The following is a 27,244-nucleotide window of genomic DNA, read 5'->3' as shown; positions in this document are numbered from 1 at the left end:
ATAATTGTTCAATGAGAAGTGTTATGAATAGACACCTTTTAGGTGTTAGTCATGTGATCAACTATCAAAAGTTACGTCTATTAGGAAGAGATATCTCTAATAGACATATCTTTTTAGCATATATAAATATGTAAATACTATTATAAATCAATATAGACAATCACTTTATATTCTACCGTCTTTACATTTATTCTCAATAAGATCAAACGGCGGCCTCATGCAGTTTGCAGGGGCTGCTACGTGCCTTCCGCGACTATATTTCCCATTTTGGAAGCTTGTGCATGCCTTCAAAGGGCCTCCTTTCTTTTCACTCCAGGTAAAATAGGACTGGAGAGCCTGGGTTGCAACTTGCAAACAGCTTTGTTTTTCAGCCCAAATAAACTCTTGAAGCCTCTTTTTTTTTTAAAAAAAATATAGGTACAAAATCGGAGAAAGTTGATCCAAGAATAAAATGGTTTGTGGTTTTCTTTGCCACGTAATTTGAGGCATATGAACACAATCAAATTGATCATTTTATGGCATGTTTTGGAGTCAGGAATTTTACAGGAATTTTTTAGGGGAATTTCATTTTAATTCCCTTATAGGAACTAAAAATATTTCCCGTTTCCCAGAGGAGCATCATTTTTTCCCAACCCCACCCCACCCACTGTGTTGCTTCTACAATTAAGTTTTGAGAAAGACGTCAGCTATATGGAAAAGCAAAAGTGCCTCAGGTGGCACATACATCTTGCATCCGCACCATTCATCTTGCATCTAGATGTGTGCTGCACCTCAAATTTAAGAGTTAAAACAATGTTAAACACATCAAAACGTGCTGGCATTGATGGTACGAATAGAGGAAACTTGATTTATATTCAAATCATGTTATTCAATTCTTCGCCTAGAATATAGTTGTCTTGATTGGTTCTGTTTGGCACAGTTTCTACTGGTGTATTTCAGATGATTCTGTAGCAGATTATCAGTAAGTGGATTCTGAGAATGAACTGCACAATTTGGAGAAGCAGAATCTGTTTTTCACAGGATTCTTTAAGAAGCGGATTATGCAGAAACACAAGCTGTAACAAATATGACCTGATTTTCACAGCAAAGAGTTCAATTGCAGTAGAAATCTGGAATTCGCCTGGTCCAAATGGAGCGCATGCATCATGAGATCGATGGGATTGGCTGAAATGCAACAGTTCCAAATTTATACAATAGAATTTAGTGTATACATGTATGGAAGAAAAACAGTTAACAAACAATTTCAATAATTACCGGAATTGATTGAGCCCTAGGATTCGTGGGATTTTCGTGAGGAAGATGGTCGAATTGAGCACATCCGTGCATTAAAAGAATAAAGTACAGTGAAAGGCTGGTCAGGTGCAAGCTCGCTAGCTCTATATATAGCTGCAGCGCACTGAGCCCAACCCATCACTCCAGCCTCGGAAATCCTTCAGCTCTTAGTTAGAGAGAGAGAGAGAGAGAGAGAGAGAGAGAGAGAGAGAGAGAGAGAGAGAGAGAGAGAGAGAGAGAGAGAGAGAGAGAGAGAGAGAGAGAGAGAGAGATGGACGTGGAGAAGGTCGAGAGGAAGGAGGTGGAGGACGACGGCCGCGTTAGAACAGGTACCACACAACCTTGCTCCTCCATACAGATCTTATAGAGCTATGCGTTTTAGTTTGGTTCCTTTCTGTTCATTTCGTTGTTTATTTGCCATCCTTTGTCAATACCGTGCTTCCGTTTTGGCAAGCTGCCATGTCCTCGTACTGACGAAACATGGTTTGCTCGATGCCTCAGATCCATAGGAAACACTACTAGTATCAGTAAGAAGAAGGGACACATCAATATAACAGTTCGTGTTATCTAGCAAGATACTAGCGAGAAGAAGAGACAGTAGAACAACTCATGTGTTGTCATCTGTGATTGCTGTCATGTTCAGTTGTTCATCCATCGTGTCGGTTCACGCCTCACAGGGACCCTATACGATTGCTTTGCAACCTTGATAGCGTTATCACCTCGACGGCATGCAGTAGATCTACATATCCTTGTCGTTGCTTAATCTGGATAGAAACGTGCGTCGTCGGTGCATGGCCTCTGGCTCTCTTTCGACAGGGGAACCGAGGAGCTTTCAAAACCTAGGAAACATGCAGATATCTCTTCTCTTGCATGCATGTCTTTCAGGTCCTCCTCATACTCATTTTGCTTCTTCGTCTTAACGAAATTCAAAACTTGCTAGTAATATGGCTACGGGCACATCACGGTGCAGAGACCGGGATCTTGACATTCTATCATCAAAAAACACAACCTGCTAGTAGTACTAGCTAACCGAGGCTGTTGGAGCTTGGAGACATGGACATGCATCAATCTGAGCAGAAGTGGGATCTTGGTCATGATTTGATAGATAGCTTCACGCATTGGGACTTGGGAGTAGCATATTTTCCATTTTGGTTTTGCAATATAGATAGTTCATAAGAGACCGACACGCACTGTCAGCTAGCGGCATTGCAGTCCAGTCATTTAAAATTTGAACTGCTCCCTTGACATTTGTTACTTGCAAATAAACATGGCTAAATAGGCCATTCGTGCCGGTCCGGCACGGGCCCGACTCGACACGACCCGGCTACGGTACGGCCCATCTACAGTAACAGGCCGTGCCGTGCCGGCCCGCGTGCCTTCCCCTCGGCCCACGGCACGGTCCGTCGGTGATCGTGCCGTGCCGGGTCGGACCGGGCACGATTTCGACCCGATGGCCCAGTCGGCCCGACGGGCCGAAATAGATAAAAAAATAAAAAATATAAAAATATATATAGAAAATAGATAAAAATATAAAAATATTAAAAATAGCTAAAAATTAAAAATATATATATATAATAGAAAATACGTGCCGGACTGGGCCGTGCCCGTGCCGGTCCGACTCGACCGGGCCGTGCCGTGCCGGCCCGTCGTGCCGCACGCTCGGCCCAGACACGGCCCGTGGCCTCGTGCCGTGCCTACAGTACCGTGCCTCGAACCGGCCCACCATTTGGACGTCTTTACTTGCAAAGCTTACACAATTAGAATGGTACTAGTCATATCACAAATAGGACCCATGTACCGAGTTAAGAGTAGAAAGATTACCCATAAGCCAGGACCCTTGTTTCAAAAAATTCATAAAGTCAGGACACATAGGATGGAGGTAATGCAATAGTTAGGTTCTTTAAGAGTAAATTTCGTGAAACTACATATAATTTGACAAAATTATCATAAAACTATATATTTAAGGAGTTGTAACGCAAAACTACAGATTTTATATGCCAATGTTTCACAAAACTACATATTTAAGAAATGTATCGCAACACTATAGATTTAGTGTGCAAATTTGTCTCAAAACTACAGATTTATTGTCAATATATCGCAAAACTACAGATTTTAGCCTGTAAAATAATAGTTTTATGATACTTGGCACACTAAATTTGTAGTTTTGTGATACATTGCAAGCAAAATCAGTAGGTTTGCGTTACAACTTCTTAAATATGTAGTTTTGCGATACAATGATGAACTAACTTTGTAGTTCTACGATATAATTCCTTAAATTTGTAGTTTTATGACAGTTTGCCAATTTATTTGTAGTTTTGTAAAATTTACTTGAATTTTTAATATGTAAAAGATATATGGCATAATTAGAGCGAAGGGACCAACTTTGAATTGCAGCCCCTCGATCTGATAAATGGATTGTCAGAATGCTTTGCATCCACTAGCCAACATCTTTCCATGTATAGAAGTTTGAACTTGTGGTTTTATAGTAGTACAGAACAGAAAGAATCAAATGTAACGGTATATCATCAAGACGCAAGAGCTCCATTTTATCTTGGATAAACATTTCAGTGAAACAAAGCCAACTTTAATTTGCTTGTGATGAGCAGAGTTGCCACCTCCTTACGATCATGAACACTCTTAAGCGCGATTTCCTTGACCTGCCATGCTTTTTTGCATACGTGACTCATCGAGTTTTAACGTTTCTTGAGCACAACATTTTCCTTCAGAAAACCGCACCCGCGAAAAAGAGAAATACAGAGCACATGTGCCTTTTGCATGCTATACCTGATTAACTGAATTTTTTAGATAAGGGAATTTTTTTAATTCCGGCCTCTGCATTAGGCATGCACACAACCATCCATTATTATATCGTTCCAGCCATAGGCTAAAAAAAAATCAACAAATGGCACAACTAAAACGAAACCAAACATAAGTAAGAATATGATCAAATAAGCAACTTCACGGACCAAACCTCCTAGTAAACATCCACTCATGCTTGACGAAAATCTCCATTATCGTGGTCTCCAGGATTCGGCACGCCCACTTCATTTGGTGTCTTGCTTCCTCCTCTTGAAGTAAGGACCACTGTCTGATCCAGTTTGTTCCCCTGAAGATTACCTACATGTAAGTATTTGGCTTTGATTTATCAAAAATAATTTCATTCCTGGTTAGCCAAATAACCCAACATAAAACACATGCCCCAACCAAAATTTGGGATTTCAACTTTTGGTTTATATTGCATAACCAGTCACCAAAGATATGTGAAATACTTTGTGGGGGAGAAATACCAAAAGCAACCTGTACCGCTCTCCAAATGAACTTAGCAAAATGACAATCGAAAAACAGATGTTGGATAGTCTCATTGTTGTTAAAAAACAACATTGGACACTACCATGCCAATTTCGCTTAAGAAGATCGTCTTTTATTAGCGCAACCCCTCTAATTAAATACCAGAGGAAAACCTTTATTTTTAAAGGAATTTTTAATTTTCACAAGAAACGGTAGATGCCATGGAAGCCTTGATTCATCAAAGAATTGTACATAGATTTTACCGTAAAAATTCCAGACGTTTTTGCAGACCATTTAAACACATCATCTTGATCATTAATTTGCACTAAAGCCAGTTTTGAAAAAAAAAAATTCAGTCATCTAAATTACGTCCTATTAAAGCCCTACGAAAGGGCATATTAAAAGGCTCTAATTTCAACACGTCTGCAACTGTCATATTTTTCTTTCTAGCTATTATGTATAAATATGGGTATATATCTTGAAGACTTATCTTCCAAGCCAAGTATCTTCTCATAATCTGATTTGAAAACCATTATTTAGATGAAACAATCCCAATCTAAAGAATTAATCTTTGACGTTCATAAGGCCCGTTCAAAAATGAGAATCGCCAGGTTTCCATTAACTGAATAAAGGCAGCACCTGAAAATGTCATACATTGCGTGAAGTTTCTGTTACCGCACCGTTTATGAATTATAGTAACATCGTTAGTGGCATAGTATTGATGCAGTAACCTTGTCCTATGCCCCCATTTCGCTGCAGCCACTAGACTCCTTGCAATATCCAGAATTCAGTGACTTGGCAGGCACTGCGTTTACCCCATATACTCAAACAACAAGTGTAGTGGCGTACTACTCCTGCACAGCTCCAGTTGTTAAGTACTAATCCTCCAGAACTATTTGCAGACTTAGAGGCGTGCGAGATCATGTCACACAGATGGTTGTTACGATCATTATCCTGCAGTATATCGGAATCCCGCAAAGAATGGAGAACATTATCGTCGTCGTATCGGTAATAGTCTATTAGAAAGTGTTTATGTGGGCCTATGTCTGCCTTGTGTATGAATGGATGACCGCAAATCTGCAACCTGTGCTCTATCCACTTTCATCAGGAATAATAATTCTACGAATAGTATGGTGTGTGCATTTTGGGTGCAGTGCACCATTGTGGCCCTAAACAGAGCTTGTGATTTTAAGTGGAGAGTTGATCGTTCTTAAACATTGACAAGTAAAGTGCGGAATGTATTTATATTATTATTTGAGTGTTAAAAAGAATTATCATATTTATTTTTAAGGTCATAAAACTACCACATTAATAAAAAAATTAGATCACTCATTGTTACGAACATCCAACGGTCTAAAAAAAGAAAGATCCATATCAAATATAGTCTTAGAAAAAAATCAAATACCTAAATAAAGAGTCATGTAAAATACGACTAATTAATAACTAAAATTCATAATAAAAATAATGAAAAAAAATTAAAATTCTTACTAAGATAATAGATTAAGAAGTGCTTTGTAGCTCAAGGCTGTCGCATCAAACAAGCATCAAGCAAGGTACAGTACGAAAGCAAGACAAACCTATTCTGATTTTGGTTGAGTTGCTACACCTAACTTTCGATTTTAGCGGTTGATCAAAACATATATGAATCGAACCAATACATGTATAAGATTCGGGGACAAGTTTGAAACATAAATAAATTTCTCTTCCACTAATAATTGTTTTCTCTTCTTCTAATTTTATGTGTTTTGTAACTAAATGACACTAACCTCATAAAAAAAGCATAAGAGACTACTTTTTAATTAAATGTTATCGTGACAAAATATTATAGCGATGCTAGCCATGCTATTAACATTGACCATCTTGCTAGTCTGTATGGATAGGATTGTTGGTGAGATGATGCTCCATATTGCCAGGATCTTATTGGCTTATTTGCTTGACTATTTTATGCCTGAAAGCAAGTACCAGAATTCTCAATTGTTGCAAGGTTGTTGGGTGCCACATCGTACTCCACATAAGCAATCTGATGCATGCAGTTACCTAAAAGGTTTTTCTTCTTCTCAGGTGCATGCTTACGTTGCTCAAAAAACTAAAGGGTGTGTTTGTGCAGCTCCAGTTGGGCTAATATAACACGAGTAGCACAAAATCTTACTTTAGTCGTTTCATTTTATAAGTGTGCTTTAGTTGTATAATTGCTACTATTTTGGTAGTGCTTAGGCTGACTCCAGCAGCTCCCTCAAAGAACTGTGCCCGCAATATTGTAGCACTTTTTGCCGATCGAGTGGGCGACAAATGTCTTTAGCAGACTCGGCTTCAAGTGCTATACAGAATGAACTTTTAAGTATCTATTGGAAATGGTCTTAGAAGCCAATGGATACAGCGTTTCTTTAGGGCCTGACGATTCATGTGGGCTATGCGTATATACACCAACTTTTGTAGTTCAGTTGGTTTGCTTTATGTAATGGTATCCAGCGCATGGGCAGTATATCAAAATGGGTTCACTTTGTTCAACTTGTTTATGAAAAATGATTGAAAATGATGACGAATTACCTAGTGGAAAACGGAGTTAGGAGTCGACTAGCGAATGTAATGATGACTTCAGTGCTAAAAACGCCTGTACCCATCCCTTTCTACTGAAAAATGTTCTTAGATTGCAACTGACACGTTGTCTTGCAGCCTACAACATGACGTTCTGTATGTTGGCAGGCCGTGATCAATGCTAACTGACCTCAACATTTTACAGGAACGGTATGGACGGCGACGACGCACGCCATCACCGCCGTGATAGGCTCCGGCGTGCTCGCCCTGCCGTGGAGCGTGGCCCAGATGGGCTGGGTGCTCGGACCCATCGTCCTCATCGGCTGCGCGTACATCACCTACTACACCGCCCTCCTCCTGTCCGACTGCTACCGCACGCCGGGCCCTGTCCACGGCAAACGGAACTACACCTACATGGACGTTGTCCGCTCCTGCCTCGGTAACCAATCATGGGACTTATCTGCATTTCTTGGACATTGGCAGAATGTATGTGATTTTGACAACTGAAAAGAAGTGCTTTGATCATGTGTGCGTAGGTACTAGAGATGTGGTTGTGTGCGGCCTTGCTCAGTACGCACTTCTCTGGGGGACAATGGTGGGCTACACTATCACAACTGCCACAAGCATCATGTAATTGAGTTGCATCTTGGCCGAAATCTCTGAAAATCCTAGTTCAATGGTGTACAGTGCTTTGGGCTGAACGATGTTTCTTTTGCGTGGCAATGTCAGGGCCGTCGTGCGCACGGACTGCCACCACTACAGAGGCCGCGACGCCGCCTGCGTCTCGTCCGGGACGATGTACATGGTGCTGTTCGGCCTTGTGGAGGTCGTCCTGTCCCAGCTTCCGAGCCTGGAGAAGCTCACGCTCATCTCAGTGGTCGCCGCCGTCATGTCGTTCACCTACTCCTTCGTCGGGCTGTTCTTGAGCGCCGCTAAGCTCGCGGCAAACCACGGGGCCCACGGTACCCTTCTCGGAGTCAAGATCGGCGCCGCCGCCGGCGTCTCCGCGTCGACCAAGATGTGGCACTCCCTGCAGGCCCTAGGGAACGTCGCCTTCGCGTACACCTACTCCATGCTTCTCATAGAAATCCAGGTATATTCATGGACGTTGCGGTCGACGTGACAGCAGTAATGTGCGTCGTCGAGCGTAACATTGGCATTGCTCGTTAATTGATCTGCAGGACACCGTGAAGTCGCCGCCATCAGAGAACGTAACGATGAAGAGGGCAAGCCTGTACGGCATTGGCGTGACGACGATCTTCTACGTGTCACTCGGGTGCATCGGGTACGCGGCCTTCGGCAACAGCGTGCCGGGGAACGTCCTTACCGGCTTCGACAAGCCGTTCTGGCTCGTCGACGTCGCCAACGTCGCCGTGGTCATCCACTTGGTCGGAGCTTATCAGGTGACAAATCGTGTCATTGCAAGTTGCAACGCGCGTCACTTGTTCAGATCGATCGCATGCTCTCGGTTTGTATGATGGATATGCGTTGTTTGTTGCAGGTGTACGCGCAGCCGATCTTCGCGTGCTACGAGAAATGGCTGGGTAGCAGGTGGCCGGACTCGGCTTTCTTTCACAGGGAGTACCGGCTGCCCCTGGGCGGCGGCCGCGCGGCGCGGTTCACGATGTGCAAGCTGGTGGTCCGCACGGAGTTCGTGGCGGGCACCACGGTGGTGTCGCTGATGCTTCCCTTCTTCAACGCCGTGCTCGGGCTGCTCGGCGCCATCGCGTTCTGGCCGCTGACGGTGTACTTCCCAGTGACCATGTACATTGCGCAGGCCAAGGTGGCGCCCGGCAGCCGCAAGTGGGTGTCGCTGCAGGCGCTCAACGTGGGCGCGCTCGTCGTGTCGCTGCTCGCCGCGGTGGGATCGGTGGCCGACATGGTGCAGCGACTGGGCCACGTCACCATCTTCAAGACGCAGCTCTGAAGTATTCTGATGGAAAGAAATCGGCGCGTCTTCGAAGGATGCGAAGAGGATTTCGTGAAAATGAACTTCAGGGCGAAGAAAATGGACATCTAGCTATTAGCAACAAGGGGTCAGGTCAGCACCAGAGGATCTAAAAGATTTGTTTACGTAGCTCGTCTTCTTTTTGCTGTTATAGTGTTAGGTCATTTGGGTTCATGTTCTATAGACAGTATCCAGCTATCTTTAAAATATTTGTTACAACTATTCTAAACTCTTTTCTACCTAATGTGAAAGGCCAGTACAACTACCATGTTGCTTAAAAAAAGTATTCTGATGGACGAGCGCGGGCATGCATGCAACTGAACGGTCATGCTTCTGTGCCGCTTGGTTCAGTTGGTGTTGTGTTGCTGTGCTATCAGCCTACCACTAGTATAAGCTTTATCTACATCTCATAATAGCATATTGAAGTAGAAATAACTATCTATTTATCTATATATATATATATATATTTCAGTTTTAGATTAAAAAATTATGATTGCACAATTTAATCTACAGTTGTGCCAAACAACTAGATTATAATTCTAAATTACAATAATCAAACCTCAAAATTATAATAATCCAGCACTCTAAATTTCACTAGCTTCCACCTACTGTGAAAGTCACAATCACCAGAACATTAGACTTTATATGAAATTACCCGCCAATGCCATTTGCCTCCCGCCCCTCCCCTCCGCGCGTCACCTCCAGCAGGCCCACGCCTTCCTCCTCCACCGCTGCGGCCACCGCCACCCGCGCCTCCTCTCCTCGCTCCTCCTCGCCTCCCTCCGCCTCGCGCCCCGCCCGCCTACCCACGCCGTCGCGCTCCCCGCCGCCTCCACCCCTACGTCACCCTCAGGGCCGTCGCGCGCCTCCCCCACCTCCGCGGGAGCCTCGGCCCGCAGCTCCACTCCCTGCTCCTCCGTGCAGGCCTCGCAGCCTCCGACGCCCTCGTCTCCACCAGCCTCGTCCAGGTGTACTGCGAGCGTGTTCGCCGACATGGTCGACAGAGACGTTGTGGCATGGAACGTTATGATGGCCAGCCGCGTCGCCGCTGCGCGCAGCGTGTTCGCCGACATGGTCGACAAAGGCGTCGTGGCATGGAACGTTACGATGGCCAGGTACGTGAAAGACGGGGACCTGGTCTGCGCACGCGAGCTGTTTGATGTTATGCCGGAGAGGAGTGTGGTGTCGTGGACGACGGTGATCGGGGCATACGCGCAGATGAGGCGGCCAGAGGAGGCGGTCGACGTGTTCCGGAGGATGCAGATGGAGGAGATCGAGCCTGATGGGGTGGCGCTGCTGTCGGTTCTGTCCGCGTGCGGGGATATGGGCACTGTGGATTTAGGGGAGTGGGTGCACAGGTTCGTGGTGAGGCGGCGTTTATGCCAAGAGATATCACTGATGAATGCAATTATTGATATGTACTTTTGTATGAATGATGTATCATTTGCTATTTTAATTTGTGCATTCATACTTATAAATATGAAAAACAGTGTACAAAATGATAAATAGAAAAAATATACACTCATAATAGCTAGGAGTATTACAAATATTACACAATAAAAACAGCAATCCAACTTTTCTACAATCTAGGATGACAAACAGTTTCAGTTTTTTAAGAATCCAGCTTATTACAATAAAACTTATAAAAATCTATAATCTATAAACTGTATTTTACAATTTACAGCTAAAATAAATGCTTTTGGGGTGAAAGCATCCACGCTGGTGGAGCTAATCGTTGGGAGTTCTAATAAATAAATTATATAATGGAAAACCTTTACGTCATGTTGGTGTCGTGGTGTAGTTGGTTATCACGTCAGTCTAACACACTGAAGGTCTCCGGTTCGAGTCCGGGCGACGCCACTCTTAACGTTTTTGTTGCTGGGCCTCGTGAAATGCAAATATTTTCGGTGGACCTTTTTCCTTTAGCCCAACGGGCGCACTACACTGGGCCGTGTTCTCCCTCTGTCGTACGCAACAAAATCTCCAAGCAATAACCTCGTCTAGTTCACCCAACAAGCCCAGCCAGGTTGCATTTGGGACGTCTGTCTTGGGCTTTGTCTGGGCTAAGGTTGCCGTGAGTTGGAGAGTTTTTTTATTTTTTATTTTCTAATATAAATATTTATTTAAATAAACTTTGAATTAAAAAATTTACGAAAATAAACGTCTACCGCTATCTAAAGAAACGGTAAAGTACTAATCGCCACGTGAGAGGCAGTTAGCCCCTTGCATACACAGTAACATGTGTGAACAATACTTGGTGGCTTTAATTTCTTCTCTCATTTTCTCTATTTAAAATAGTGGTCTTTTGTTTCTCAAAAAATACTATAATTTTTTGTACGTATTTCATAATACATGTGCAACTCATTTTAATTGAATTCACCCAAAAAAGACTGTGTAAAATTTAAATTAAAAGTTTCTAAAAAAACTATTTTTATAACATCTAATAATTGTTAGGGCCTCAAATAAATTTCTAAAAAATAGAAAAATTCACAAATATTCTTCTTATGTGATGTGATAATTTCTAAAATTATTTCCAATTTGAAGTAATATAGTGAAAAAGTAAATTTATTTATAATGCTATTTTTTTACCATAAATAAAAAATACATATAAATATAGCATTACAAAGGAATTGACTTTTTCACCATATAACCTAGGGATAGAAATAATTTTAGAAATTATCACATCACATAAGAAAAATATTAGTAAAATTTTCAAGATTTTTAGAAATTTATTTAAGGTCTTAACAATTGTTAGAAATTATAAAAGTAGCTTTTTTGAAAAATTTAAATTTAAATTCTACATAGTATTTTTGTGTGAGTTCAATTAAAATGAGTTGCATATGGATTATGAAACACGTACAAAAAAATTTATGATTTTTAGAGCAACAGAAGACTATTATTTTGAATAGAGAAGATATGAGTGGAAATTGGAGTCACCTAGTACCGTTCCCACAGTTACTGTGCATGCACGGCGTTAACTACCCTTTCAGTGGGCTGTACCTATGGAAGGAAGGGCGGTAAGGGCATGTGACACGAACGGGACTGCTTACCGCGCTCTTAAGGGGTGATAAGGGTCTAACTGCTTCATAAGAGGGCGGTAGATGTTTATTTTCATAATTTTTTTTATTTAGATTATATTTAAATAAATATTTATGTTAGAAAATATAAAAATAAAAAAACTCGTGAGTTGGATTCAAAACAAGATTTTTTTTTTATTTTGATATTTTAAATAAAAATTACAAATATGTGCATCCGTTTGTTTTTAAATAATTTACAAATCTAGACTTATGTCATCAATTGAACATGCGACAGGTAGCCATGCCTGTCCATGTTAGTAGGCCATGTTGACCTATCGTCAGTTGACGTGCGACATATTCCTATCGCATGAGTCTAGGTTTGCAATTTTTCAAAACAGATATCTATATTTATAATTTTTTATATAAAAATATAAAAGTAAAAAAAATCTTCAAAGGAGTACACCAGACCAAGTGCTTATCAAATGTTTCTTAATCATTTTCAAAGAAAAGGAATGAGAAAGTGTCATATGACCCAAGCACGCTTACAAACGGTAACTGAAATCTTAGCTTTCAGTCAATTTGAATTCAAAATGGTAAATGGCCGAAATTTACTGTTAATTGGCTGAAATTGTTCGATACTTGTATTCCGCCTGAACTTAAAAGAAAGTTCTGCATAAGAATGTCGAATCAAATTGTACAGGTACCCACTAGCGGAGCTTAGTAGAGGGCAAGGGGGCCTTGGCCCCTCCTTATTTCCAATAAACATTTATTTATGCACTGATATTTAGCAAATACTCTCTCCGCTCATAAATATATGATGTTTTGAACAATATTTAGTAAAACTTTGGAAACTTTGACCATCAATAGCTTTTAAAATATTTAGCTTCAAAACATAAAAATTATGTGTGGATTTGCCTTCAATTTTTTTAGAGTGAATTATGTCATTTGTAACACAAAACTATAAATATTGTGTTATTTATAATACAAAACTATAAAATATTTTCACCATATAAATAGAGCATTACAAAAGAACTCATATTTTCACCATATAACTTAGGGCTCAAAATAATTTTAGAAATTGGTCCATCATATAAATAGAGTATTACGAAGGAACTCACATTTTCACCATATAACTTAGGGTTGAAAATAATTTTAGAAATTAGTTCATCATATAAGAAGAATATTAGTGAATTTTTCCATATTTTTGAGATTTTATTTGAGGCCCTAACAATTGTTAGGAGTTATAAAAGTAGCCTTTTGAAGAATTTTAGTTTAAATTCTACATAGATTTTTTGGTGAATCTAATTAAAATGAGTTACACATGAATTATAAAACACGTACAAAAAGTTCTAGATTTTTAGAGAAGCATAAGACTATTTTTTGGTGAATCTAATTAAAATCAAGTTTTATATGAAAATAGTGCACAATACTTGTAATTTTGTGTTACTAAACATAATATTTGTAGTTTTATGTTCTAAATGACATAATAATTATAGTTTTATACAATTCACTCATTTTTTTAATCATAAACTCACAAACTTATTGGATTTTATAAATACGTTCTAGTTGGATGTAGTGGTCAACAGAAAGCATCAAAGACCGTATCATATTAAAACATCAAGTTTTTTACTAGAGTGAGTAAATGCTTATTAAGTGCTAAATTAGTTCTCAGTCACAAGGAATTGATACATGGTGATTGAATTGCCCCCCCCCCCCCCCTCTTACTTTCTCTTCAAGCTCCACCACTGCCGGTACCGATAAACCCGTTTACCAGCAGCTCGTAACCAAACGAAAAATAGTTCCAGATTTTGCATTTAGTATTAGTACATTTAAAAGTATTGAAAGATGCATGGTGTACGTACAGAACTCTACTTCCTTTTTGTTTCCTCTTTTGACGATACCCTTATATTCCTTCGAACACTCGGCATGGAATTTGGTCGGAAACTTTGGGTAGCAAAAGCTCTTTAGTGAAAACCGGGCATCAAATTTTAAAAAGAAGAATAAAGGAGCATGGTGCCTTTTCATCCAATGGAGTATATACATTGTGGGCTAGATAGACCGGCGTGTTTCAGTACAACAAAGCAGCGAAGATAAAATGATTGTCGGCTCCTTTTTCTTGTCACAACATTACACAGTCGCATCACTTTACCGCGCGTAATGCGCTTACACGACTGGCACTCGCAAGTGGAATGCAAATCTATGGTGTCTAGTCTAGATGCATTGGATCGTTGTGTGCCGTGCCATTCTTGCCTCCTGCGCATTGCATGGTTCAAGGTTAAACTAGAAATCGCAGCTGCATGCATAGGATCTTTTCACCCCCATGCTATCTTTTTATCCATAGATTTTCCTCACCATAATTTAGGTTTTTGCGTTGGATGAGGATATGACAGATAATGGGTTTTACTGGAGTATCACCTGGTGAGGGTGATGTGCATGATTATCTCTATCCCAATATATCCTCTCGAGTAGGCCATGCATGGATCATGACAACAAGAATACCATCTTACTCTTATTACCGATTGGAGTCTCCTTTTATAGCCTCCACGTTAATTATTAAATGAGGTGTGCTAGAAAAAATGAAAAATTCTCAAAAAGGGAAAACATCCGATCATCGATTTGATGTACTCTAATCATTATTGAATACAATAGCCATTAAATCTAAAATATTTCCAAATTATTCACCATTACCATTATAAAAAAATTAACTCAAAGTGACTCGATACAGGCTCCTAAATTACCCATCTCTGTTATCATGAAAAAAATAACCTAAAATACTCCCAATACCAGCATATACCATTATAACAAAATTAGCCCAAAATACCGCTGCCTTTTCACCAGAACATTAGTTTAAATTTCTCTCAATTATGTCATGGGGTCAGGAGACAAACTAAAAAAGGAAATATTATACAAAGGATGGCCACCCACATATTAACTAATATCGTGAACATGAGGGGGGAAACAAGAAAAACAATTTTGCCCAATATTCAATAGAGAAATATAATAAGGAAATGTGGTGAAATTCACTCAAGTTTTAGAATACAGACTATAGCAAAATTCACTCAAATTTAAAAAATTCTAAATTAATATAAAATCAAGGATATATATATATATATATATATATAGGCTAAAGTATTTCAACGCGCATCAAATTAATTTCTCGAATTTATCCTTGCATTAAATTGAATCATATGCTTTTGGTTTCTTGTTTTTCTAGTTCTTTGAGTGGAGATTTCAATTTGAATGACTCTCAAATTCAATTATATTCTTAGACTCTTTTGAGTCCAAATCCAAGATTTGAATTCAAATCCTCCCAAAGTCAGAGCTTCATATCCAAATCCGTAATTCAAATACTCTTAATTAAATTTATGCCAAACCCAAATCCCAACTTGAATTTATCCAAAAATCATTTCCTAAATTCTTTACTCCATCACAGGCCACCACTTTTCCTTTTCTCCTACACGGCCCAACAGCACGGCCTAGCACACACTCGCCTGGCCGCTCATGCGCTCGCTCCCTCGGCCCACGCCCAACTCCCGTGTTGCCCACGTGCTGAATATCCGATCGCGCGCACCTCTCTACACCCGCTCTTGTTTGCCTGCCGCGTGGATACCGCTGTCAACACGCTTGTCTCCCACCTCCAGTTCACCGCGTCACGCTGTCTCACCATTGCGATCGACGCATTTAATGTGTCGTTGACTTCTCGTCCCCTCGCCCTCTCTATGGTCTCTCCCCTCTCTCAACTTTCTCTCACACAACCTGAGCCGCCTAACACTGTGTGACTTCCGCAACCACCGCACGCGCATGGCCGGCGCAGAGCGGCCATACCACGTGAATTGAGGTGGGCGTTGTCTCGCCACCGCGCTGTTCAACCAAGAGGACAAGCCTCACCTTCTCGCTACCGTTGCCTCTCTGCTCCACCCCTCTCGCTATAAAAAGGGGAGTCTGGCCTTGTTTTCCCCTTTTCTTCCCTTGCCATTGCTTTGTCGCCATCATTTCTCCACCGCTATTGCTCCGCCATCGTCGTCTCTTCCCCGTGAGCTACCGAGAAGCACCAAAAGCTCACCACCGTCCCTGTGTCGCCCTCCCTTGCCTAGGAGCCCGACTGGAGTGCGTCTGAACCGAAGCCAGGAAGTTGTCGTCGTCGCTGAAGCTCCGCACCATCGGCCGCCATCCTACCCTTCGCCATTCCCAAGCTCGGTGGGCTTCCCTAGCCCTCTTACTCCCCTCCTAGTTAGAAGGTAGTCACTCTTGTGCCCCCCATTGCGTGGCAGCATGCACCTGCGAACTCTTTCCCCGCTGCCGCATTGAACTCTCATCATCAGCGCACACGCTCCCTCTGTGTATGAACCGATCGTCGTGCCATGTAGCCCAAGAGCACTAGGCTCCTTCTTCCTTGCAGGTAGACCGCGTGTAGTGCAGGGGAGATGCCACCCTTGTTTTGTGTGATGCTGCTGTCTTCTCCGGCGCTGTTCTGGGATCACTTCGTAACTCGATCGGTGTCAAGATACCCATGGTTGAGTTCGCCGTCCCATAGGGATCCCCGGTGACAAACTCTAGTCGTGTCTAGGCCATTCCTTCCCCTTTTCGACGTTCCTCCTGAAGGTGATATGCTCCGGAGGCAATTATAGAGATGATTGTATCACACGTCTATGTTCATGTACTACCGAATAATGTGTTATTCCAAGAATGACTATTGTTTATATTGATTGACAAGTATGTGACTTGTTCATGAAACTCTTTGTTTATATCATGATGTTATTCTTAGTCGATCACTGGTCGCATATCATTGTGATGATACATAATATCAGCACATGTATTAATTGATGATGACGTTTTATGGATTATAGGTATAGAGATATTAGGTCAATAATGTGGACATTTATGTTAGAGAATATGATGGGGATAGACCCACCTTGAGATACTGTTGGAATTATTATTTATGATATGCCATCAGTTGTTATCTCAAATAGTGTACCTGCAACATCCTTAGACCTAAGATCGTCATTGATTTCCAGAATATGTAGTGACATACTTTGAGGTTGCCAAACACTATTCTGTAACTCGGTAGTCATAAAGGTAGTTTTCGGGTTTGTCATGAAACATGTCGTGGGGTATGAGCGATCAAGATGGAATTTGCCCCTCCTTGATAACGGGAGAGATATCTCTAGACCCCTCGAGGTAATTGGATTGAGAAAGTGCATGACCATGCCAGTATGATAAAAAAGTTATTCATGATGAATCCACTATTTGATCGAGTGAATGGTTGAGCTATCATAAGGGTGGCATGTATCTCGCCTTGAGTTTGACTGGTATCGTGAGGCGAATGGATCGGTGCATGTGTATATCAAGGTAACCGATATGATGTTTTATGTATACTCGGGAGTCAATATGTCCTGCTAGGGACCGCTATTGATTTTGGTTTGGAAAGCGGTTTCCGAGTCGTAGCCGTTTGTACATGAACCTAACAGGTCGCACATTTAATGGGTTGGAACAAAACATGCGAATGGATTCATATATGGGTTTTAGATTGGATTGTGATCTATGAGAAGTTAGAGTCCTAAAAGGCTTCCAACGTGGGAGCCTATTGGCAAGCTCTATATAAGGAGATGCGTGGGTAGAGTGTGCTAAGGTTGAGCCACTCCGAAATCCTAGCCGCAGCCTTCCACACGATCTCCCAAAACCCTAGCCTAGCGTGCGGTGCTAGCACATCGATGCTCGTGTTTCTGCCCAGTACGTGTTGATACCGTAGAGGCGCTACTACTATTGCGGCGTTGATCTTCTCGGTGAGTTGAACGTGACGTGGTCGAGGGGCATGACCACCTACTCGGAGTTGGTCGAGGGGTACGACCACCTGCTCGGAGTTTGTCGAGGAGCATGATCACCTGCTTGGAGTTGGTCGAGGAGCACAACCACCTGCTCGGAGTTGGTCGAGGAGCAGAAACACTTGCACGAAGCAGCTCGAGGAATTGATCGAGAAGTTGCTCGAGGAGTTTGATGCGCACGACGTTGGATCGGTCTACTCTAACTTTTCTTCCGCTGCACTGCGCGTCAAGCGGTAACGATCTATGATCTTCCACTAGCATAATTTCTTGGGTGAATACGGTAGAAAATATTTGTTTTAGACTAGCGTAGACTACCCGTTCCCCAACACCTCTAGCAAAGCCCCGCCTCAAGCCCTCATCATCGGCGCCTCCTCTCTGGCTCACCCCGCAAACAGCACACGCGCGGCACCTGCGTGCCTGACCGCGTCGCGTAGGTTGGCCTACCCTGCTCGGCCTGCTAGCCAACTGACCCGAGGCCGTTGCTCGATGGGCCGACCCAATACCTTCAGTTCGGCCACTAGACGACCCAACCCAAGCCCATATCTAGGCCCAATCTAGCCTAATCCAGGTAATGTGCAGTGGGTCCCATAGACAATATACAGTGGACTCCACCCAGGGACTATACAGTGGGCTCCACCTGTGAGCCCCACTTATAAATAGTGCCATTTCATAAATTCTGAATTTAATTTTAGATTCAATCTTTCGTGAATCATAACTTCTCCGTTCTGACTTCGATTCCAACAGTTCTTTCTCCTAAATTTATCTAAATTTGAGATCTACCTTTGTATCATATGCGATATCTATTATGGCTCATTTGGTATTCCATTTGGTGTTAATTGATTCTTTCCTAGTATAGATTGTTGATTGATCATAATCGCATATTGCAGAACCAGAGGATTTCGTGGAGAACCCAAAGGATCCGGACTTCGACCAAGGTTTAGAAGAAAACTTCAGAGAAGGCAAGTCTATATCCTTGATCATTTTGAGCCCATGTTGTATAATAATCTAATTGATCAACTTAAAACTTAACTTATTATTGCATACGCTATGTATTGCGCTATTTCAACTGCTTATAGTAGTTAAATCTTATCAAATAATTGTCATGCCTTACTGTCTTATTCAGAATACATATCACCCTAGGATTTACCTGTCGTTATCTATATTAACGTCGGACACCACTATGATTTCTATCATGTTTGGGATGTAATACATTCTCTTCGGAGATGACGCTAGTGGAATACACCTCTTCAGAGGTATCGTTTCACTATTTAATCAACCCAACTTATATGCCATGAATCTTTGGTGATTATAGAATCTTTGATGTTGTGCGGGATATAGTGGGTGACGTGTAAAATAGGTAAAAACTGTTTTGACGGGAGAAGATAGAATAGTTCTCTGGCGAGGATGCTCTTGAAGGCTTGAGTTACCTAGTGGTATTCATTGTTAATCGAAGATGCCTGCCTCGACCGTATAAATACCAAGTCGTTGCACCATTATGCTAAGTCACCTAAGTGCAACCATACGTCCTGTATAGACAAGACTTGACCTTTTTCTCCCGACCGAGCTGGGCATCCTACTAGGAGAGTCGGGTGAGCAACGAGAACTCAAGCATCTATTAGGTTCTCGCGAACGAGTTTCCATCCCAGCCACGCCGATGGTCATCGAGGGACTTCACTCTATACGAGACCTAGAGCACTTAGGGTATCTCGTAGTATAGTTCGGTAAGGAAAGGTGAATGAGTGTCTCGATATAATTCGCTCCTCCGTTTGCAATGTATGAATGCTGGGCATATCGTGAGGGTACAATGTATAATCTCCGCAAAGTGTAAATCTATTCGAATAGCCATATCCACGGTCATAAACATACAAAAGCAATGGTCACACTTTGGTTAGATTCAAGGGGTGTGTATTTTTTATGGGTGAGTGTGTGGACTAGATATTTGTGCTGTGAGGTTGCTGCCTCAATTTGTCAAAAGTTGTGTAGTACTAGAGGTATTTCAGACACAATGATCGGGACTGCAGAGCGAGATGTAACCCCTCCTAGGACCGAAAAAACATCCAGATATACCTTGTTAGCCTGTTTTAAAGTTAATATTAAAGAATACAACTAGATACTTGTATAAAACTATTTTATGCTTAAAACTAAATTGTAAAGCTTTGTCCTTGAGAAATCTTTTATGCATCTATCAACACTTTAAAGTAGTATAGGACTTGCTGAGTACCTTCTGTACTCACGCTGGCTATCATTCAGATGAGGAAGCAGATGCTAACTTTGCTGGCGATGAAGGCGCGAATGAGAAGTAAACTTAATAGTCGCGTTCCCACCTTAGCTATCTGTAGCTTTGAGTAGTCTTTTTGTTATGCATTTGATGGCCGTAGATCAGGTTTGTAATATACAAAATAGTTTGAAGATCTTTTGTACTTTATAACCATAATACTTATGTGCATAATATATAACTATGATACCATAATTATTATACTATACATATCGATTACTTAATTTTGAAACTAATATAAGAAGTAGGAGATCCAAGAAAGGGATTCTTACAATCTCCCGGGAAAGGGGTTCTTACAATCTCCCGGAAAAGGGGTTCTTACGAGAAATAACAGGCCAGACTCCCGGCCGGCCTGCTATTTCTTGCATCTGAACTGCAACCAACATCTGTTATCTGATGCAACCGAAAGTAAAGAAAAAGTCTCGTAATGTGGCGACAGATGTGATCGTGGAAAGCACGATCTGCGCGCAACACCCTGTGTCGGCACTCTGCCCGGCCCGTGCATCACGCGGGCGCGGCGGTGATCTAACTAACGTAGCACTAGCATAGCTGCCCAGCCTCTGCGTCGGCGTACATCGTCGGCATGTAGACCTCACTGCTCTCTTCAGCTAGTCTCGACCGTATCGTACTGCTAGTGTTTCGGATGGGTAACCATTCTCATGGTGGTGCACGGGAAGGAGGAGCATGGAGTGTATTGTGTCGGAGGCGCGCGCGCGCGCCGGTGGCATCTGGCATGCATGCACACTCGGTTCTGGTTTCGACAAGCCGTACGTGTTCGTGGGCGCGTGCGCTGGGCGAAAGGAAGTTGCGATCCGCATGGACCTCCATGACTTCCCCGCCCATCGATCGGTACGTACGTCTCTCCAACCGCATGACGATGACGCGCCGCTGTGTCTGTGCGTGATCCCTGTGACGCGTCTGCAAAACCGTAGGACCTCACCTTTTCCTGGGTGGGTTTCCGGGTGTTGGCTTCCCTCTGCATGCATAAATTACAATTTCTAAGATAAAGAGAGTTTATTTCATCGAGCAAATAAAAATATCCCACGTTAGTGCACACTCGATTAGATTAATTATTAGCAGTTGTAGTTCATACACCAGTGTGATCTGTGCTTTTGGCTATGGGATGTGGATATGGCTCCGCGTTTTTGCTGGTTGCACTGAGCGAGTGCTCACTGCCGTGCCCGATTTGGCGGGGGCCCCGACAAGAAGAAATAGAACGCAAGCACAGCGCACCGTACCGATCCGATCCGAGGCTAAACAGCTCGCGACACCAAGATCATGTACGCCTAATTGCTAAGCAGGTCGAGCTCGACCATCTGCTTGCTTGTGGAGTACAATGCAGTGCTCGGGTGGATGGTTGGGCTGAGGCCTACGCCACGCATACGTTAAGTTGGGCAAGCTGGAACAATACTTCGGCTCGGGTTGGGCCAGAAACGCTTCACGCCCTATTCGGTACGCAAGATATTTTGTCCTATCCACAGGAGTTGAAGTGTTCGCGTGAAATTCCAACAAAATTCAAGTTCACTAGGGAGTAGTACAAACATAAACATTGAATCCGAACTCTACCCTGAACAGGGAGAGTCTCGTAGGGAAAGAGAACTCCACCAATGGAGTGAAAGCTGAAGAGCCCGTTGGCGCTGAACTGGCGCGCCGGGGTTCTACAGGTCAAAGCACAGGCCTTACCAGAGCGAGCCGCATGTCGTTCCGGCTTCCGATGTTTGAGCCCTATATAAACGAGCATACGACCAAGCCCCGTCCCGGTTCATCTCTCTCTCTCTCTCTCTCCCTCTCTCTCTCTCCTCACGGGACTCCCGAGCGCGCGAGCTCCCGCGGCGGGAGGGAGGATGGACAAGAACGCGGCGGCGGCGGACGACATCGAGCGCTGCGAGTACGAGCAGGAGCACGAGCGGAAAGGTGCGTGCGAGCGTTCCTCGTGCATGTCTTCCCCCCGAACGATCTTTGTTTTAGTTTTACCCCGGTTCTTGGGGGATTTTAGAGCGGGACCGATCAAGGCGTGAACCAGGATTCTCGGGTGCGGTTTCTTGTTCGTTGCAGGGACGGTATGGACGGCGACGGCGCACATTGTGACGGCGGTGATCGGCTCCGGCGTGCTGGCGCTGGCCTGGAGCGTGGCGCAGCTGGGCTGGGTGGCGGGGCCCCTCGCGCTCGCCGGCTTCGCGTGCGTCACCTACTACACCTCCACGCTGCTCGCCAACGCCTACCGCGCGCCCCACCCCGCCACCGGCGCCAGGAACCGCACCTACATGGATGCCGTCAGATCATACCTCAGTACGCGCCGCGCACCCCCCCCCCCCCTGTCTCTCTTCACGCACAAAACATAACTGCATCCCTACTTCTTGCTTCTTGCCTTGTTTAACTGAACACAGTGCCTAAAAATCGCAGGTCCCAGAGAGGTGTTCATGTGCGGAATCGCTCAGTACGTGAACCTGTGGGGCACCATGGTGGGATACACCATCACTGCAACCATAAGCATGGTGTGAGTAACCAAATTCCAGTTTCCTCTGAACCTCTGTGCAATTTTGAAAAGAAAAAAGAAGAAGAAGAATCGTAACCAGGATGTGCTAAATTTTGTTTCCTTTTATCCGTTTACGCATGGAAAGTGCGATTGGGCAGTCGGACTGCTTCCACCGGAACGGCCACGGCGCGCACTGTGACGTGTCAGGGACAGTGCTCATGCTGGTGTTCAGCGTAGTTCAGGTGGTGTTGTCCCAGTTCCCCAGCCTGGAGCACATCACTTGGATGTCCGTCGTCGCGGCAGTCATGTCGTTCGCCTACTCCTTCATCGGGCTTGGGCTCTCGGTGGGGCAGTGGGTGTCTCACGGCGGTAGTCTCGGAGGGAGGATTCAAGGTGCTGCAGCAGTGTCCTCAACCAAGAAGCTGTGGAACGTGCTTCTTGCCCTGGGAAACATTGCCTTTGCTTACACTTTTGCAGAAGTGTTGATTGAGATCCAGGTATGTGATTCATACTAATACATAGTGCAGCTACTCTTACTCTGAATGAATTCGCAGTAAATTTCAGGTACTGAAAATTATGTTATGTACATTAGTCCAAGTAGCAATGTTCTTGTCAGAAAGTGCCCTTTTGATCTGTTCCGAATCTAGGATACTCTGAAGTCACCACCACCGGAGAACAAGACCATGAAGAAGGCAGCAATGTGTGGAATTGGAGCCACCACCATCTTTTACATCTCTATTGGCTGTGCTGGATATGCTGCATTTGGTTCAAATGCTCCTGGCAACATCTTGACCGCGGCCGGGTTAGGGCCCTTCTGGCTTGTTGACATTGCTAACATGTGCCTCATCCTCCACCTAGTCGGAGCATACCAGGTCAGTACATCTCAATTGATGTACAGCTCATTAGAAGAATTTCAGTAGTCAGATTTAGAACTAAACTGAACTCTGCAGCTCAAGCTCAAGCTCTTTTCTCCGTGCAGGTTTATGCGCAGCCTATATTTGCTTCAGTTGAGAGGTGGGCTGCCTCCCGGTGGCCGGAAGCCAAGTTCATCAACAGTGCTTACACTGTCAGCATCCCCCTCATAGAGCGAGGTTCGGTGACCGTTGCGCCATACAAGCTCGTCTTAAGGGCCGTCATAGTTGTCGCGACAACTGTAGTGGCGATGATGATACCGTTCTTCAACGCAGTGCTGGGGCTCCTCGGCGCATTCAGCTTCTGGCCACTGACAGTTTACTTCCCCATAAGCATGCACATTGCCCAGGAGAAGATCAACAAGGGGACAAAGTGGTATCTTCTGCAGGGTTTGAGCATGGTTTGTTTGCTGATTTCAGTGGCAGTAGGTATAGGCTCTGTGACTGACATTGTAGATAGTCTGAAGGTCGCCACCCCTTTCAAAACTGTCAGCTAGAGGTTAGTCATGGGGGGTGGAGTTAGAAATCGAACATGGGCCAACTCGTCAATGTTGACAATAATTATCAGATAAGAAGTGTAACATGATAGTATATATGCACATGTACTGATTAACTAGAGTATAGATAATAAGTATAACAGCATATGTTTTAGAACTTTCAGCACAACTGGAACTTGAAACAAATGGGTTATAAAAACCATGGATCGTCTTCATCGCAGCTATACAAGTCAACAGCTAAATGCTATCAAAGAATACTGAAATTAAAAAAAAGGAATTATATTTTTCATGGTATCATCAATTCATCATCGTAACTAAAAAATACCTAATATTAAATTAATCTTACCCATTTCTGATTAATCTAATCCTAAAACATAGTTCCATATAACAATTGCGAATTAGGATGACCGGGCGGGAGCACTGAGACATACCTTTCTGCGGTTCCCGGTTTCGCAGAATCGCAGAACGCAACCCTATACTAAAGCACGCAAGCAGCAGCCAGGAGCTAATAGCGAGATCGTGGCTTCACTTCGCGTATCAGTTTACATATGCGGCTGCGCCTCGATCTGACTATCTTCTTTGGGATGTTCTCCAAGGCGATCGGGTCAGGCCATGCAGTTGCAAGCACCTGCTGACCTGGAGCCGCCTCCTGTGGAAGTCCTTGAGCGCTTCCTTCGAACGAACGAACGAACTGGGCGGCGGCGACACGAAGAAACGAGAGGAAGTGACGTGGTGCGATGACTCGGTTGCCTGGCTTCCTTATTGCCTTATTAGGCTAATTTTGTTATTGGGCTTAGGGGACAGGGTCCTGTGTTTCGGTTGGGGAATTTTTTATTCTTATGTTTTTAAACCAAATATTTGCTAATATAAACACCTGTTTTAAAAAATTACGAGTATGGACTCATGTATATAATGAATGCCGGCCCTCCAACCGAGCATTATGCTCATTTTATTGGTTTCCCACTTGCACAAATAGAGAGAAGAGAAGGGGAGAATTCCTGGTCTATGCAGTATAACCTATGTTTTATCACTTGCATTATAAAATTTACAACCATGTCAATGAACTTCGTATTTTTTTAGATGTTTAACTTTACGAATCAAATTACTGACTCCTACTCTCCTCGTCTGAATAATTCGCAACAGTTCTAATTTAAAATCAGTCCTTATTTCATTTAAAAAAACAAGAGCATGTCGTCCATTTGAAGAGCAACAAGTCATGTTGCCCATTGAACCAGCAATATAGCACGGCCTGTAAGAATCTATTCCTGTGATCTCCTATGCCTCCTATAGCAGTCATTGGATAAAGTAACTGATATGAATAATACAATAATCGTTGTAGACATCGAATATAAAAGTATTAAAGTTACAACAATAAAAAGATCTTAAACCATAGAGTATATTACAAGTCTGACTAAAAAGCCAACAAAAGCACAACGAAACAACAACCTAAAGCAACAGGCAGCTAGGGTGCGAACGCGATCACTAATCTACTCCTCATCCGCGTATTTGTCTCCAGCGAAGTCAGCATCTGCTTTCTCATATAAATGATAACAAGAATGAGTACGTAAGGTACTTAAACTATTTCAAGGGATTGATAGATACATAAGGGATGACTCAAAGATAAAGTTTTACAGTTTTAGCTTTAAACGTAAATAAGTTTATACATGTATCTAGTTATATTCTCTACTATTAACTTTAAAAATAGTGTAAACAAGATAACAAGGTATATATGGGGGGTTCAGTTTTGGGAGGGGCCACACCTCACTCCGTAGTCTCTACCATTGTGTCTGGTGTACCTCTAGTACCACACAGCTCCTAGCAGATCGAGTCAGCAACCTCATCATATGGACATCTAGTCCACACAATCACTTATCAAAGATACACACACCTTGAGTCTAACCAAGTGAGATCATTGCTTTGTATATTCATGAATCTGGATATGGCTATTCGAATAGATTTATACTCTGTAGAGTTTGTATAGTGTACCAACATGATATACTCATCACCAACCATTGCAAGCGAAGGAGCGAATTATACCGAGACACTTCAATCACCTTCCCTTTTCGAACTATACTAGAGATATCCCAAGTGCTTCAGGTCTCGTATTGAGTGCCAGGGTACCACCGGGACCTTAATGAAGAGCCTGGTTCAAAATGCTTCGTTCCCGTTGCCCCCCCCCCCCGGGCCTCTTAGTAAAAAGTCTAGTTTGGTCAAGAGATAGAACATTCAAGTCTTGTCCATACATGACACGTGGTTGTACTGGGGTTGTCAGAGTATTGAGTAAGGGGGTGTACTGGATAACGGGCCCCACGAGGGATATGGCGACTGGCAAGGGATATTTCCTAAACCCTTGAACATCGCGCGACCAGATCAAGGCTCGCTTGATTAGCGCGAGGCTTGCGCGACCAACATCCTTGCGATATATTGTGATCCCATGACCAGCCCTTGCTTATCGCGGGACGTCCATACATAACCTGTCTAATCACATTTATTGATTTCTACTCAAGTAATTTTCTTCTCGAGGCATCTCCTTCAGCGAACAAAGTCGTGGTCGGTGCAAATAGGCAGTGCGCCATCCCGTAGCATTAAATGCTACGGAGTGAGGTCTTGCAGACCAACTTGGCACCGCGCGACTGATGGGATAGGCTCTGCAAAATGACCACACAAGTGGACAAGTTTGTATGCGAGCTCATAGAAGGCTGGGATGGAATGACTTGGTAGATAAGCTTGCGGCTCACGACGAGGGGGCATGTAGGGATACCAATGTAAAATAAAAGTGGATGTGTCCAAGAGGATGAGATGAGCCCGCAGTACAGCCAGCACAAGGTGCAGCGCACACGCTCTACGAGGTGATGGTCTGAGAAAAGAATATCTAGCTAGGTATGGATCTATTGAAAGAGGCTTACTTGTAAGTTCTCCTTCTCTTGTATATAAAGAGGATAGGACCCAGTTTGTAAAGGAGGGGAAAGAAGGGGTCGGATACGAGGAGTAACTCATATGTAACCAGTTCATAAAAACTCATAACAAAATACATAGAACATAGGGTTGTTATACTTCAAGGGGCCTGAACCTGGATAACCCTGTGTGTTCTTCAGTTGTAGCAGATACACACCCGTCCAAGATATTGATCACGCACCAGTTGTCCGGTACACTCTGGAATAATTGTCTGGGATTAATCCTCGACAGGAGTGAGTCAGCATGAT

The 27,244-nt window shown here is 43.2% G+C and overlaps 3 protein-coding genes and 1 non-coding gene across 6 annotated transcripts; 3 read left to right on the top strand and 1 right to left on the bottom strand.

Moving 5' to 3' along the window:
• Window positions 1–1,427: 1,427 nt before the first annotated feature.
• Window positions 1,428–9,330, top strand: LOC133910185 (amino acid permease 4-like). Of its 3 annotated transcripts, none has more exons than XM_062352697.1 (7): window positions 1,428–1,443; window positions 1,524–1,601; window positions 7,301–7,534; window positions 7,632–7,725; window positions 7,825–8,188; window positions 8,277–8,498; window positions 8,597–9,329. In XM_062352697.1, exons 2-7 carry the CDS (start codon window positions 1,544–1,546, stop codon window positions 9,020–9,022), a joined length of 1,398 nt encoding a protein of 465 aa, XP_062208681.1. In that variant the 5' UTR covers window positions 1,428–1,443; window positions 1,524–1,543; the 3' UTR covers window positions 9,023–9,329. The 3 variants fall into 3 exon arrangements, with proteins under 3 accessions (XP_062208681.1, XP_062208683.1, XP_062208682.1); XM_062352699.1 differs by lacking the exon at window positions 1,428–1,443 and adding an exon at window positions 5,463–5,568 and having other exon boundaries at window positions 1,497–1,601; window positions 8,597–9,330; XM_062352698.1 differs by lacking the exons at window positions 1,428–1,443; window positions 1,524–1,601 and adding an exon at window positions 5,957–6,621 and having other exon boundaries at window positions 8,597–9,330.
• A 395-nt stretch (window positions 9,331–9,725) lies between these two features.
• Window positions 9,726–10,512, bottom strand: LOC133908253 (uncharacterized). The gene has a single exon (XM_062350255.1). It carries the CDS (start codon window positions 10,510–10,512, stop codon window positions 9,739–9,741), a length of 774 nt encoding a protein of 257 aa, XP_062206239.1. The 3' UTR covers window positions 9,726–9,738.
• A 317-nt stretch (window positions 10,513–10,829) lies between these two features.
• On the top strand, window positions 10,830–10,903 carry TRNAV-AAC (transfer RNA valine (anticodon AAC)). Its single transcript has one exon. It is a non-coding gene; the product is annotated as a tRNA-Val (tRNA).
• Window positions 10,904–21,914: 11,011 nt separating this feature from the next.
• LOC133909298 (amino acid permease 8-like) lies at window positions 21,915–24,204 on the top strand. The gene is made up of 6 exons (XM_062351666.1): window positions 21,915–22,071; window positions 22,213–22,446; window positions 22,561–22,654; window positions 22,779–23,130; window positions 23,281–23,505; window positions 23,613–24,204. Exons 1-6 carry the CDS (start codon window positions 22,002–22,004, stop codon window positions 24,039–24,041), a joined length of 1,404 nt encoding a protein of 467 aa, XP_062207650.1. The 5' UTR covers window positions 21,915–22,001; the 3' UTR covers window positions 24,042–24,204.
• Window positions 24,205–27,244: the final 3,040 nt, after the last annotated feature.

Source organism: Phragmites australis, chromosome 2 (assembly GCF_958298935.1).
Source record: "Phragmites australis chromosome 2, lpPhrAust1.1, whole genome shotgun sequence".
Classification (NCBI taxonomy): domain Eukaryota; kingdom Viridiplantae; phylum Streptophyta; class Magnoliopsida; order Poales; family Poaceae; genus Phragmites; species Phragmites australis.
This window is presented reverse-complemented; position numbering and strand designations above follow the sequence as displayed.